Here is a 16,246-nt window from a genome sequence, read left to right as displayed (position 1 = left end):
TGGGGGAGCCTCAGTTTAGGGGTACATAGGTAGTTTATGGGTGTTAGTGTACAGTAGAGCACAGTAGTTAAGAGCTTTATGAACCGGCGTTAGCCCAGAAAGCTCTTAACTCCTGGCTTTTCTCTGCGGCTGGAGTCTTGTCGTTAGATTTCTAACGCTCACTTCAGCCAAGACTCTAAATACCGGCGTTAGAAAGATCCCATTGAAAAGATAGGATACGCAAATGGCGTAGGGGGATCTGTGGTATGGAAAAGTCGCGGCTGGAAAGTGAGCTTTAGACCCTTACCTACACGACTCTAAATACCAGCGGTAGCCCAAAACCAGCGTTAGGAGCCTCTAACGCTGGTTTTGACGGCTAACGCCAAACTCTAAATCTAGCCGTAAAGTAACAATTAACCTAACATAACTATTATACTAAAATTAAAATAACTACAAATTAAATAAACTAAATTACACATTAAAAATAAAACCTAATACTACTAAAAAAAATGTAAATTCTAAAATTACAAAAAATAACAAACACTAAATTACAAAAAATAAACAAAATTATCCAAAATAAAAACAATTACACCTAATCTAATAGCAAATAAGATAAAAAGCCCCCCAAAAATAAAAAAAAAACCTAGCCTACAATAAACTACCAATAGCCCTTAAAAGGGCCTTTTGTAGGGCATTGCCCTAAAGAAATCAGCTCCTTTACCTGTAAAAAAATACAAAGACCCCCCAACAGTAAAATCCACCACCCAACCAACCCCCCAAAATAAAAAAAACCTATCTCACAAAACCTTAACTATCCATTGCCCTGAAAAGGGCATTTTTATGGGCATTGCCCTTAAAAGGGCATTCAGTTTTTTTGCATTGCCCTAAAAAGGGCATTTAGCTTTTTTAAAAAAGCCCAAACCCTAATCTAAAAAAAAAACACCCAAAAAAACTAACTCTAACCCCCGACGATCCACTTACAGTTTCTGAAGTCCGGACATCCAGGCGGCGATGTCTTCATCCATCCATGTGGCGTCTTTTATCTTCATCGCAATGGCGTCTTTTATCTTCATCCAGGCGGCATCTTCTATTTTCATCCAGGCAGCGCGGAGTGGGACCATCCTTGAAGAAATCCGGCGTGGAGCGTTCTCTTCATACGGTCACTGCGTACACTGAATCTTCAATGCAAGGGAGCCCTTTCAAAATGGCATCCCTTGCATTCCTATTGGCTGATTTGATTTTTGAAATTCAAATCAGCCAATAGGATTAGAGCTACTGAAATCCTATTGGCTGTTCAAATCAGCCAATAGGATGAGAGCTACTGAAATTCTATTGGCTGATTGAATAGCCAATCAAATTTCAGTAGCTCTCATCCTATTGGCTGATTTGAACAGCCAATAGGATTTCAGTAGCTTTCATCCTATTAGCTGATTTGAATTTCAAAAATCAAATTAGCCAATAGGAATGCAAGGGACACCATTTTGAAAAGGCTCCCTTGCATTGAAGATTCAGTGTACGGCGGTGACCATATGAAGAGGATGCTCCACGCCAGATGTCTTCAAGTATGGACCCGCTCCGTACAGCCAGGATGAAGATTGAAGATAGAAGATGCCGCCGGGATACAGATAGAAGATGCCGCATGGATGAAGATAGAAGATGCCGCGTGGATGAATGAAGACCTCGCCACCTGGATGAAGACATCTCGCCACCTGGATGTCCGGACTTCAGATAATGTAAGTAAATCATTGTTAGTGTTAGTGTTTTTAACTTTTTTTGGGTGGGTTCTTTTTTTTAGATTGAGGTTTGGGCTTTTTTAATAGAGCTAAATGCCCTTTTCAGGGCAATGCAACAGAGCTAAATGCCCTTTTAAGGGCAATGCCCATACAAATTCCCTTTTCAGGTCAATGGGCATCTTAGGTTTTTGTTAGAGTTAGTTTTTTTATTTTGGGGGGTTGGTTGGGTGGTGGATTTTACTGTTGGGGGTCTTTGTATTTTTTTTACAGGTAAAAGCTGATTTCTTCAGGGCAGTGCCCTACAAAAGGCCCTTTTAAGGGCTATTGGTAGTTTATTGTAGGCTAGGGTTTTTTTTTTTATTTTGGGGGCTTTTTTATTTTTATAGGGCTATTAGATTAGGTGTAATTGTTTTTATTTTGGATAATTTCGTTAATTTTTTGTAATTTAGAGTTTGTTATTTTTTGTAATTTAGTATTTGTTATTTTTTGTAATTTAGTATTTGTTATTTTTTTGTAATTTTAAAATTATTTTTATGTGTAATTTAGTTTATTTAAATTTAATAGTTATGTTAGGATTTTTTTAATTTCACAGGTAAATTTTTATTTATTTTAAGATAGGGTTATTGTAATTTATTGTTTTATTGTTAGCTTTAGAGGTTAATAGTTTAATTTAGTTTTTGCGATGTGGGGGGCTGGCGTTTTTATGGGTTTTTAACGTTATTTAGTGGCAGCAATGTCAGGGAGCAGCGGAATAGGGGTTAATATCTTTATTATAGTGTCAGCGATGTTGGGGTGCGGGGGAATAGGGGTTAATAACTTTATTATAGTGGTGGCGATGTCGGGGAGCGGCCGAATAGGGGTTAATAACTTTTATTAGGAGTGGCGATGTCAGGAGCGGCGGATTAGGAGTTAATAAGTTTAATATAGTATTTGCGATGTGGGAGGGCAGCGGAATAGGGGTTAATAGGTAGTTTATGGGTGTTAGTGTACTTTTAAACATTTTAGTTATGAGTTTTGTATAACAGTTTTGTTGCGCAAAACTCATTACTACTGGTCTCAGATGGCGGAACGGATTGTGTCGGTATAGTCTGTAACGCAAGCATTTTAGCCGGACCGCACAACATATAATACCAGCGTTATGGAAATCCCACACAAAAACGTCATTTTTTGGAGTGTAGTATTGAGGTTGTGTTACAGACTAAAATGCTTGCGGTATAGCTATACCGACAAGACTCGTAATGGCTGCATTACGATTATTACGCTGAAATTACCATTTTTTCTGCGTTAAAACCGTAACGCAAAACTCGGTATCTAGGTGATAGTAATTTAAATGGACAGTAAACTCAAAAATGTGTATTGTTTAAAAAGATAGATAATCCCTTTATTACCCATTCCCCAGTTTTGCATAACCAACACAGTTATATTAATATACTTTTTACCTCTGTGATTACCTTGTATCTAAGAGGTCCATTTATCAATCTCCGAATGAACCGCTGCTCCATAACCTGTCCGCCTGCTCTGATAAGGCGGACAGAGATCGCCACAATTCAACCCGATCGAGTACGATCGGGTTGATTGACACCCCCCCTGCTGGCGGCCGATTGGCCGCGAGTCTGCAGGGAGCGGCGTTGCACCAGCAGCTCACAAGAGCTGCTGGTGCAATGCTGAATATGGAGAGCGTATTGCTCTCCGCATTCAGCGATGTCTGTCAGACCTGATCCTCACTGTTGGATCAGGTCCAACAGACCTTTGATAAATAGACCACTAAGCCTCTTCTGACAGCCCCCTGATCTCATTACTTTTTACATATTATCTGTAGACTTGAATTTTAGCCAATTAGTGCAGTGTCCTGTACAACCCACGGGCGTGAGCACAATGTTATCTATATGGCTCACATGAACTAGCACTCCACTAATAAAAAGCATGTGATAAGAGGCTGTCTGTAGTGGCTTAGAAACAGCAAGAAATTTAGAGGTTTAAATGTTTTAAAGTATATTAATATAACAATGTTTGTTGTGCAAAGCTGGGGAATGGTAGTAAAGGCGTTATCTAACTTTCTAAACAATAACACTTTTGGTGTTGATTGTCCCTTTAACTACTTTCTTTTTTGTTTCTTCTTCTTCTTATGAATACAATTGATTGTCACTTGATAAATAATACTTGACTGCATTCTTTATAACAGTGCTGGCTACATTTTAATTATACATTCCATTTATCTACACAAACAACTTTCAATATGACAATATTTATTTATTTATTTTGTTACCTGAATATATTAGAAAAAGCAAAAGTTGTTCATGTGTTTTGCTTTTATTTACAGAAACAATAGCATCCAAGTATAGCAATAAATAAGGCATGCGGTTTACTGCATTATTTGCTTAAAATTATAATCATGTGTTTTATTCTTTTTTTTTTATTTAAATTTTTATTAGGTTTTCATCATACAGATTAATGAAATTGACAAAAAGTGTAACAAAACATAAACATATTAATAAAATAACATCTTGTTATTCCTTGACATCAGATCTGGCAATCACGATATTATAAAACTGTTGTTACGCTACCTTTTCCTATCTTACTGGGAAGAGCAACCATGGTCAAATCCAGACCTTCTATTATGAGTTCTTTCCACCCTTTTCATTATCCAGGATATATTTCCCAGCCTCCCTGCTCTGTTAAGTTCGGATATGTTCTTATTTAGGTGTTTTATTCTTTTTTATTACTTATCCCAATGTTTACTTTTCAGGGTAGTGGGATTTTAGTGGGTTGGCTTTGGTTTCATGATCACCTGCAACTCTTATGCTCTGCAAGGGGATAGATATGGTTTATAATTGGTCTAATGGTGGCACAGAGAAGGTGATAATCAGTGTCATCTCTGTGTATCTGGCAGGAACAAGGACCACTCAATGCAGTAGAATTACATAATTATCAAGTACATAATAAAAAGACAATGATTTAACACCTACTCCGAATTTCAAATAAGCAGTAGATTTTTTTGACAAATTATTATTTTCTCTCCTTTTCCAGCCCCCTGTATCATGTGACAGACATTAGCCAATCACAGACTAATATACGTATACCATGTGAGCTTGTGCACATGCTCAGTAGGATCTTGATCCCCAGAAAGTGTGAATATAAAAAGAGCGTGCAAAAATTTATAATTGAAGTAAATTGGAAAGTGTCTTAAAACTGCATGCTCTGCCTGAATAAGAAAAGTTTGTTTTGACTTGTGTCCCTTTAAGTACTTAGCATATTTTGAACAATGTATGTGAGACAAATACAGTATGTGCTAAAATAGGTAGAAAAGATGATTGTAGGCGCAGAATATTCTTCTGGGCCTAGGACATCAAAATGTAAACAAACTCTAGTTACTATTCCTTTCTCTACCAAATGTTTTCCCTCATAAACCATCATAGCATTGAAGTGGTGGGTACTTGATATCATTTCTAGCAGCAAATTAATTCAGTAAGTAATTTAGTTGTCCTGTTTGTGATTTCTACAATATTGCTATAAGAAAATAATGAGATCCATTGTTTCTATTTATTTCTACTCTTTTGTGTAATATAAGAGTTATAACAATGTAATGCACACAAGTTGCATAAAAATTAGAAATACATGATATAAGAAATCATGGCAACATAAATTTTCCATAAAATAAAATACATTTGGTAATTTTGTGCACAATGACATAGAGAAAAGGGTGATCCATTTTAAACTTAACTTCTGGAAGTAATGAACCAAGTTCTAACAAGATGGTGTGGCTATCACTGGTATTAGTGTTGAGTTCAGTACCATCCTCATCAAATTTAACATAAGCCTTGTGAAACCCACCAAAGATATATACATTATCTTGAGATGTCATTGAAAGGTTTGTACTTCGTGTGAAGATATCTTTCATTCCAAGATTTGGCAAAATATCTTGGAGTGGAAAATCATATCTAGCTGTAAATTTTGGGAGATAAAATTCAACATATTTCCACTCCATGCTCGTTAAATTTGTCCAGTTATTTATTTTCTCAGATGAAAGATTTTTCTCTATCTGCAATGAGAAAGTGGAAAATTATATTACAAAGCTACCAAATAATTTAAAGGATATTCCATTCCATATGCAATCCCCTATAACATGGCTATTTATACAAACATAAAACTGTACATAAAACTGTACAATATGGGTTCTTTATTTATTATGCCTACTTTTCATGTAATTACCACCAAACATGTTGAATACCATCTGCAAGATTCAGAAACCTGAACTGGCAACATGCTACATGTAATTGCTTAATGTCTCTTTAAGCCAGATGCCCCCACTATTACTGCAAAATATTACCAATGCTGACTGGCTGTTTTTCATACTAGGCCCTAATAATAATAAAAAAAAAATTGCTATTTGTTATGCATAATCCAAACAAAGACCCCTTCCAAGCAAACATAAAAAAAAAAAAAAATATTCCTTAAACAGGAAAAACATGATAGCAATACAGATAAAAGCATCAAAGGACTAACAGCACTCTGCTAGTCTGACACATTTCAGCTGAGAGTGCCTTAAAGGGACAGTAAACCCAAAATCTTTCTTTCATGATTCAGATAGAGAATAGAAATTTAAACAACATTACAATTTACTTCCATAATTTATTTTGCTTCATTTTTAAATATCCTTATTTGAAGAAAAAGCAATGCACATGGTGAGCCAATCACATGATGCTTCTATGTGCAGCAACCAATCAGCAGCTAGTGAGCATATCTAGATATGCTTTTCATCAAATAATATCAAGAGAATAAAACAAATTAGATAATATAAGTAAATTAGAAAGATGTTTACAATTGCATTCTCTTTCTAAATCATAAAAGAAAAATATGTGAGTGGCATGTCCCTTTAATCATAGACATTCATTTCTTATGGTTTCATATGACAACTGATGCAGATGTAATCACTCCCAGTAGTTTCCTAGGTCTCCTATAACAAGTAATGTCTAGCAGAAATGGTCCTAAGTGTCCTTGATGCTACAGAATATTATTGAATCAAGAGCCTTTGTCCTACAGTTTGAGTGTAATCCCTGCATAGTCCAATGTCTAAATACCTTTCTAGAACACTGATGATTGTTGTATTCAGCATCACTGCTCCATGTGAACTCTGCCCAATGAGCTGCCCGGACACCCCAGACCAGTCTCATACAACAATATCAACCAAATCTGCTCATAGGTCTACACTACCACTACCTTTTGGTTCCAACTGTCTAAACCTCAGTCACTCAAACTACTGCTACCAAATTTAAAATATTGTGAAGTATGCAACACTGCAGGAGGTTGTAGGTTCCAAGTTCTGAGGTCCCATCATGCATATCACTGTCCCTGCAAAGTGCAGGGAAGCATCTTTTATCATAACAACTTTCCTTCAATCTGTAAGCTCAAAATAGAAGCACAAAATAGTGTAGTATATGAAGCAACAACAATTTATTTTCATACACACTTTTCTACTCACAAACATAGGTTAAAATTAGGGATGGGCGAATGTGTTTAAATCCGAATTTGAATGTTAGAACGAATGTTATTGTAGAAATTCGATTTACATAATAGAATGTTGATAAGAACGAATATTCTTAAAAATTCGATTTTCGAATGTTATTTACAGTTTTCGAATGTCACATTCGAATTCGAATGTCACATTCGAATATCACATTCAAATTTGAATATTACTTTTTTAAAACACAATTGTAGACTAGAAACACTATTTTGAATGTCACATTCGAATTGAATGTCCCATTTAAAACACAGAATTAGACTAGAAATACTATTTCGAATTCGAATGTCACATTCAAATCGAATATCACATTTGAATCGAATATCACATTTAAAACACAGTATTAGACTAGAAATACTATTTCAAGTTCGAATGTGATATTCGAATTTGAATGTAGCATTCAAATTCGAATATTACATTTATTAAACACAGTTGTAGACTAGAAATACTATTTCAAATTTGAATGTCACATTCGAATTTGAATGTCACATTCAAATTCGAATATTACATTTCGAAATTGAATGAATACATAGCTAAACATTCTATTATTCGAACGAATATTTTCAAATTTTATTGAAAAATTCAAAAATGAAAATTCGAAAATAGAATGTTAGAATGTTATATAAACATTTGAAATTCGATTCGAATGAACGAATGTATCAAAATTTGTTTTAAATTTCGAATTTTTAGAAACATTCGCCCATCCCTAGTTAAAATGCACATTTGTGTCCTAATAGACAGCTGTAGTCCAGAGTTCAGTTTGGGTCACTCAGCTGAAATTGGTACGTGTCGGCGTGTGATGTCATCTCCCGGCAAGTAATCCGATATGAACCGCCTCCTCTCCTGTCATTTAGGATCTATTACACACACTAATCGCACCAACGCGTTTCCCAGCCGCTACTGGCTGCTTTGTCAAGGGGATATGTGTGTGAAAAGTCTATTGTCTCTTATTTATACTCCTTATTTGCCTCAATTGGCCAATGCGGTATATATCCATGTTAGTACATATTATCATTGAGTGATCAATTAAAAAGCAACATAACATAAACAGTACATATATATGAAAAAAATCATTTTTTAAAACCTATAAATATCCTGTTTAAAATGTATTTATAATTCAATGTTGTGTAATTCAATATTTTAAAATTATTTATGCAATAATTTATAAAATTTCATACCATATTATGTTAAAATTGATATATTATATTTAAATGCATTTAAAAATAACTAGTTAATGAATGAAAGTAGATGTTAACTGCAACTTGCTTTTCATTTTTTTTATTTTGGATCACTAATGGCAGGCTAATCACAGAAGGATGTTATTGGATTCACACAAAAGCAGCAATATCTATATCTACATTAAGCCCATTGGGCTCCATTGTTGCTAATCTGTGGATCCTATGGGTTCTGTAATGATCGTGGGATATTCCACTATCAGACCAAACTTGGCCAGTAGTCTTATCCCGGCATTAAGTGAAATTATAGGAAATATCTCAGAGAAGAGAGATAGTTTGTAAAATTAGGTAAGCAGTACTCACAACAGGCAGGGCAGTACTCAGCGGCAACAGGAAGGTAATCCAGAAGTATGGCAGTTCAGGGGTAAACCAAAAGAAGGACCGGCAACAGGCAGGAGTCAGAAACAAAAGAATATCCAGCAGTATAACAGTTCAGGGGTAAACCAATAGAATAGTCAGACTGGCAGAGTTCAGCAAAAAAATAGCAATCCAGTAGTTCAGGGGTTAAGCAAGCAGAGTAGTCAAACAAGCAGAGTTCAGTATCAGTAAAGCATTCCAGTAGTTCAGGGGTTAAGGAAAGCAGAGTAGTCAAACAAGCAGAGTTCAGTATCAGTATAGCAATCTCGCAGTTCAGGGGTTAAGCAAGCAGAGTAGTCAAACAAGCAGAGTTCAGTATCAGTATAGCAATCCATTAGATCAGGGGTTAAGCCAAGCAGAGTAGTCAAACAAGCAGAGTTCAGTATCAGTATAGCAATCCAGTAGTTCAGGGGTTAAGGCAAGTAGAGTAGTCAAACAGGCAGAGTTCATCAACAGAGTATCAATATAGCAATCCAGTAAATAGAAATACAGCACCCAGGATAACACGAAGTGACACCTATACTTGGGCACAGGTGAGAGAGACTGAGGCACTTACATAGGGAAGACAGGGTGGGCGGTGATGATGTCATCACCATGCTGCAGTTACACGGCCGCATCCCTAGCAACAGGAGGACTGCCTGCGTCCGTGGCAATGGCCACAGCAGAGGAGGAGCAGCGTGACAGGTACTGCTTCAATGCCCTTAACAGTTAGTGTTTTAGGATCACAATTATGTTGTGCAAAAAAATGTTTAGGCACACTATGCTTGAGTAAGGATTCCTTAATATTTGCGACATGCTCACTAAAACGTTTGCATAATTTACGTTTAGTGAGACCTACATACTGTAGGCGACACCCACATTGCAATAAGTAGACCACATAAGTACTTTTGCAAGTGATGAATTGTCTTTTCTCAAAAGTTTTACCTGTAGTTCTAGAAGTAAAGGAAGTCCTCTGGACATAAATTTATTTACACATTGATCATATGCTTAGGTAACATTTGTATGTGCCTTGTAGTTTTTAAAAAAAAATTCCATCATTCTTTTTACTATTACAATTATCTCTCAGTTTACTTGAGGCTAAAACATTTTTTAGATTCGCACCTTTCCGAAAAATAATGTTTGGATGGTCATCTAGGTGTGGAAGTGGGTCACCCCTTAGTATTGGCCAATACTTCCTAAAGATACTTCTTATTTTTGATATCTCTATTCCATATTGCGTGATAAATTTAACTGAATTATTAGCTCCATTTGGCTTTTTAGTGGAAGTTGGATTTCTAAATGGAAGTTCACTTTAGCTATTTCATGATTTAGTATATCATTATTAATTAAAATCTTATTTATGTACCAATTTATGTTTTGTGTCACCTAATACAAGCAAAAATGAATCAGACATTGTTTTTTGATAAATGTTTGCAAAAGTGTAAAAAAGTAGGTTAGCGGTTGCATGTGCTGGGAAAACATTATACATTTCTGCATATGCATAATGTTGTAACACTCCAGCTCTACTTTTGTATGCTCTCCTTGCTTACACAAAACAGTTCTGTGTCCTTTTGCTTTTAAGTTTAAGGCTTACTTTTCGAAAATATTTATTCATGAAACTCAAAATTGTTTCAGACAATGAATAGAATTTGAGCTGCATTTCACTACTGGGAGCTAGCTGGTAGTTACACACATGTCTCTTTCTATTGGTTCATCAGATGTGTTTAGCTTTGTACCAGCAGGTCATTGTTGCTCTGGACCTAAGTTTATCTATGTGTTAATCTCTTTGCAGGGGATAAACATATAGCTATATGAAAGCAACAGTGTGATAATAAAATTATTTCACATTTTCTTTTTACACTTTTTGCCCCTTATTTTGTAATAAGGCAATCTCAAAATTGTATTATTTAATTTGAAAAAACAAACGTACATAAAACATATGAAAAAACACATTTACAATGAAAATAGTATGCCCCGCTATTAAGTACTAAATAATTCCACTATTTTGTGGAGGTAGAATACAGTTGAATAACATACATATATATATATATATATATATATATATATATATATATATATATATATATATATATATATATATATATATAATGAGAGAGAATGAATGGAAATAGGGTTATTGTAAGCTAAAGAAAGCTAAGTATTCTTGAAACAATATTATATTGTCATGTAGTCTTACAAGAGTATTATATAGTCAATATTGGGCTAGATTGTAAGTGGCTCACTGATAAACAATATTACTACCGTGCTAACGAATGTGCATTACAAGTTTAAGTAAACGGTTGCGCTTGAGTGAAAACTGATCACAGAAATTGCACTCAAAGTATTAGCGTGACTTGAGACCTGGGGCACCATTTATTAAGCAGTGGTGGTCCGCCAGAAACATATAAACACATATCCATGTATATACACATATGTATACACTTTGGAAGTTTTTCCAGTTAAATATGTCTGTATATATATATATATCTATACCTGTATATATCCATATAGATATATAGGTATAAATATTCTGTATATTTAAATAAAAATCACATACAGGTAGCCCTCAGTTTACGTCAGGGTTAAGTTCCAGAAGGAATGGTTGTAAATGGAAACCGTTGTAAATTGAAACCCAGTTTATAATGTAAGTCAATGGGAAGTGAGGGATATAGGTTCCAGGCCCCTCTCAAAATTGACATAAGTATTTTTAAAGCTTTGAAATGAAGACTTTAAATGCTAGACAGCATTATAAACCTAATAAAATAATCACACAACACAGAATATATAATTAAACTAAGTTAAATTAACAAAAACATTTGCTAATCAACATTATAAACCTAATAAAATAATCACACAACACAGACTTCACTTGCATTTTTCTGCAAACAGTTCTTTCTATGCATTCCAATCTGGACTGAGTTATAGACAGGAAGATCTTGTTCCTTTGAAATCTGCTCAATAGCTCAGGTCTGGTTAAACTGATTAATTTCAGCTTTGATGCAACACAAGCTGACAGCTCCACCTACTGGTTATTTTAATAAATGCACTGCTTCTCAATGCTTTTCAATAGCAGTCACATGACTGGGAAAAAAGGTTGTTATTCTGAAACGGTGTAAATTGAACTGTTGTAAAACGAGGGCCACCTGTATATATTTTTTTTGCACACAGTGCAGTTTTTTTTGCACATGCTGCTTTTTTTGCGCACATTGTTGTTTCTTTGTACACGCTGCTCTCTGAGTGGAGCAGCATGGGGGAATGTTTTTTTGTCGATTTGTTTAAATGTTTGTTTTCTAGTTCAGTTGGTTATGGTCTAAGGAAAGGGGCATGAGTGGTGCCAAACGTCACTTATTTATTAAAGGAACCAAACATTGACCTAAGTCCAGAGAGTGCTTATTTCTATTTTTGTTTTCACATTTGAGAGCACCCTGGCTGCTGTCTCCTTGATGGTGAGAGTACATACATGTTATACCAATTATATATATATATATATATATATATATATATATATATATATATATATATATATATATACAGTATATATATTCAAATATACATTGATTGTCTTCCTTTTTCAAGTCTGAAGCAATACTGACCAATTTGATGGAAGTTACAGATTATATCTTTAAACATAGGATGGCTAAAAAGACAGAAAGTGTTACAGAGGTCTGAATGCAGGGGGAGGAGGGGGTGTCGTAAAAATCATGAGGGGGGTTTAGGAAACTGAGGCAGACAGTTTAGTAAAGGATAACAGACAGCGGAAATATATGGTTATACACAAAGCATATACTGACAAAGTTATATATCAACATGGAATCAATATGTATAAAGATGTGAAATTAGGTATACAGGGAATAGGGGAATATAAAATAGTCAAAAAAGGAGAAAAGAAAGAAAAATAGAAAAATAGATAATAATTATGACAAAAGTGTGGACATAGGCTTACCTGCGTACCTATGCATAGAGAGTGTGGAATATACAAAGCAATTGACTACAGTATATGAAAGTAAATTACAAAAAAATGTGATTATGGGTTAAGAAACCAGAATCCACATTTAGTCCAGAATTTAGAAAATTTAAAAAAAATTTAAAAAACATTTTCTTCTAGGTGAAGAACATTGGAATGTAAAATATTCAAAACTACTTTCAGCTTTAGCGATGTTGGTCTAATGCGGTATCGGGTTAGCACGTGAGAGATAAATGTTAGGTTTTTTTTAAACAGATCATTCTATTGAAGTCTTTGGAGAGAATCTGTGGGAAGAAGACATTAATGTGGTCGCGATATCCGAAGTCCTGAAGATAGTGGCAATTGGACTTTTTACTTTCAACTTGCAACTTGTAAAATGCAATAACGCGCGCTTTCAAATTTTACTTTGAGCACAACGGATCAGCAAATAAGTTATTTAGTGCACCACTTGTAATCTGGCCCATTATATTATGTGAATGTTTGAGCAATGCAGAACATAATCAGAAAAAAAAAGATTTTTGTTTGCATGAAATTGTTAAGTGGAATATTTTACTAAACTGAAAAATACTTACATTTCTTAAATCTGTGCACTGATCAGGAAGTATGATGAACATACTCAGTTGCTTATTTTTCCCATATGGAAGTTCAAGAATCTTAGTGTTTAATTCAGGTATGATACGGATATTATAATAACCACGGGCCGACATCATCTGCACTTTTTTATTTTCATTCTGAATTTGTACAAAGACAATTAAGTCATTATAACAAAAATATTGTACATATTGATGTAAGAGAACGTATTACTTTAATAATGCAATATGGTCCTCCCTCATTTCCCCCTATCCATTAGTTTTTATTTATTGAAACAAATATACATATATTTGCACTTGATCAAATAGCGGCACCAATTGATGAAAATATACCAGCTATATGCAGCTTAAATTATATTACAACATATAGACAGAACCACAAGTATGATGCTTACTATGCTGACCGGTCCTCTATGCTCTTGATCCTTGATCACTGAGCTACCTGTTACACCAGTCTCTCTCCTCATCCTCCCTTCTACCTAAAATAACATTTATTTATTTTTACTTGACTATTTAGCTTAAAGGGACACAAAACCCTATTTTTTCTTTCATTGTTTAGAAAGAGTCTGCAATTTTACACAACTCTTGATATCCTTTGTTGAATAGCATATCTAAATCGGCTCAGTACCTGCTAATTGGTGGCTGCATATAGATGCCTCGTGTGATTGGCTAACCCATGTGCATTGCTATTTCCTCAACAAAGGATATCTGAAAAATTAAGCAAATTAAATAATAGAAGTAAATTGGATAGTTGTTCAAAAATGTTTTCTCTATCTTAATCATGAAAGAAAAAAATGGGGGTTTGTGTCCCTTTAAAGCTCTTAGATAAAGGTAGTGTTATTTGAGACATCAGTCTACCAATTTATGTTGGTGTTTTCTTGGATCTGTACTAAGACTCCGGCTTAATAAATTTTAAATCAGTCCTAGGATTCAGCAGTTTCTTTTCTTTAGATTTTACCACCATGACATTCTTTGTCTTTTTAACTATTTTATCATCTTGAAATGCCACATAATTTAACAAATATAATAAAATAATACAATAAAATAATACTCACAGTGCACAGAGTAAATGTTTCATTGTCTGTCTCATACTGATGCAAGTTGTCTGTCCAGTTTGCCAATAAGTAAATTACATTTGTTAACATAAGTTCAGTACCATTCGAAATTGAATTTTCTGGTAGTACATCTTTAATTCGCCCTTTTAAAACAATATAACCAAGTACATTAGTTTTAGGTAATGATTTTTGCTTATTATTTTTTACTGTAAAATTGCAAATGATATTTACATTGCTGTACTGAAAATTCTGCAGCATTTTCCTAAGGTGCCAGTTCATAATGTTGGTGCAACTACATGTTAATGTCAGATAAATTAGCAATTAATATGAATATAGAGAAAGGAAAGATGCACCGTACCAAAGTACTCATTTAATATATAATGTATCTAACTGAGAATTGATACCATTAAATTTAAACTTAACCTTTAACAATGATTAATACAAATTGACGGCCAGATTACGAGTTTTGCGTTATGAGCGGCTCGCTACTAACTTGCAAATTATTTCCACCGCTCACCTTTAATAGCGCTGCTATTACAGGTTTGCAAAAACCCGGCGTTAGCAGGCAATATGGCAGCGTTGAGCTCCATACCGCACACAAATACCAGCACTGCCTTGAGCTGGTTTTACGTGCTTGTGCATGATTTCCCCATAGACATCAATGGGGAGAGCCAGCTAAAAAAAAGCCTAACACCTGCCCGTCTGGAGGATGACTTTTTGCCGCTTGGATGAAGACTTCTCCCGGCTTCGTTGAGGATGGATGTCCGGTCTTCAAAAACTGTAAGTCGATCTTCGGGGGTTGGTGTTAGTTTTTTTAAGGGTTTATTGGGTGGGTTTTATTTTTAGATTAGGGTTTGGGCAAGGAAAAATAGCTTAATGCCCTTTTAAGGGCAATGCCCATCCAAATGCCCTTTTTAGGGCAATGGGGAGCTTAGGTTTATTAGATAGTATTTTATTTGGGGGGTTTGGTTGTGTGGGTGGTGGGTTTCACTGTTGGGGAGGTTGTTTGCATTTTTTTACAGGTAAAAGAGCTGATTTCTTTGGGGCAATGCCCTGCAAAAGGCCCTTTTAAGGGCTATTGGCAGTTTTGTTTAGGCTAGGGTTTTTTTTTTTTTTGTTTTTTTTTTTTGGGGGGGGGGGCTTTTTTATTTTGATAGAGCTATTAGATTAGGTGTAATTAGTTTAAATATTTGATAATTTATTTTTTATTTTGTAATTTGTAATTTAGTTTATTGCATTTAATTAATGTAATTTATTTAATTTTAATGTAATATTCGGTTTTACTGTAAGGCAGGTTAGGTTTTAGTTTACAGGTAAATTTGTATTTATTTTAGATAGGTAGTTAGTAAATAGTTAATAACTATTCTCTAACTATTCTACTAGCTACAATGTAACTATTAGTTATATTGTAGCTAGCTTAGGGTTTATTTTACAGGTAAGTATTTAGTTTGGTAATAATAGTAAGTTTTGTTTAGATTTATTTTAATTATAGTAAAGTTAGGGGTGTTAGGGTTAGACTTAGGGATGACTTTTTGCCGCTTGGATGAAGACTTCTCCCGGCTTCGTTGAGGATGGATGTCCGGTCTTCAAAAACTGTAAGTCGATCTTCGGGGGTTGGTGTTAGTTTTTTTAAGGGTTTATTGGGTGGGTTTTATTTTTAGATTAGGGTTTGGGCAAGGAAAAATAGCTTAATGCCCTTTTAAGGGCAATGCCCATCCAAATGCCCTTTTTAGGGCAATGGGGAGCTTAGGTTTATTAGATAGTATTTTATTTGGGGGGTTTGGTTGTGTGGGTGGTGGGTTTCACTGTTGGGGAGGTTGTTTGCATTTTTTTACA

At 34.8% G+C, this 16,246-nt stretch overlaps 1 protein-coding gene across 2 annotated transcripts in view; it reads right to left on the bottom strand.

Annotated features, from left to right (window-relative positions):
* Nucleotides 1-4,003: 4,003 nt before the first annotated feature.
* LOC128660692 (leukocyte elastase inhibitor) overlaps nucleotides 4,004-16,246 on the bottom strand; it is a 31,890-nt gene continuing 19,647 nt past the window's right edge. For both annotated transcript variants that reach the window (XM_053714648.1, XM_053714647.1), the window contains 3 exons: nucleotides 14,411-14,553; nucleotides 13,338-13,496; nucleotides 4,004-5,751 (listed from right to left, as the gene is read on the bottom strand). In XM_053714648.1, coding sequence (XP_053570623.1) covers nucleotides 5,341-5,751; nucleotides 13,338-13,496; nucleotides 14,411-14,553 — 713 coding nt within the window. In that variant the 3' untranslated portion in view covers nucleotides 4,004-5,340. The remainder of the gene's footprint in view (nucleotides 5,752-13,337; nucleotides 13,497-14,410; nucleotides 14,554-16,246) is intronic.

This window comes from Bombina bombina, chromosome 5, assembly GCF_027579735.1.
Source record: "Bombina bombina isolate aBomBom1 chromosome 5, aBomBom1.pri, whole genome shotgun sequence".
In the NCBI taxonomy this organism is placed as follows: Eukaryota; Metazoa; Chordata; class Amphibia; order Anura; family Bombinatoridae; genus Bombina; species Bombina bombina.
The sequence above is the reverse complement of the archived record's forward strand: the minus strand, read 5'-3'. Positions and strand labels throughout refer to the sequence as shown.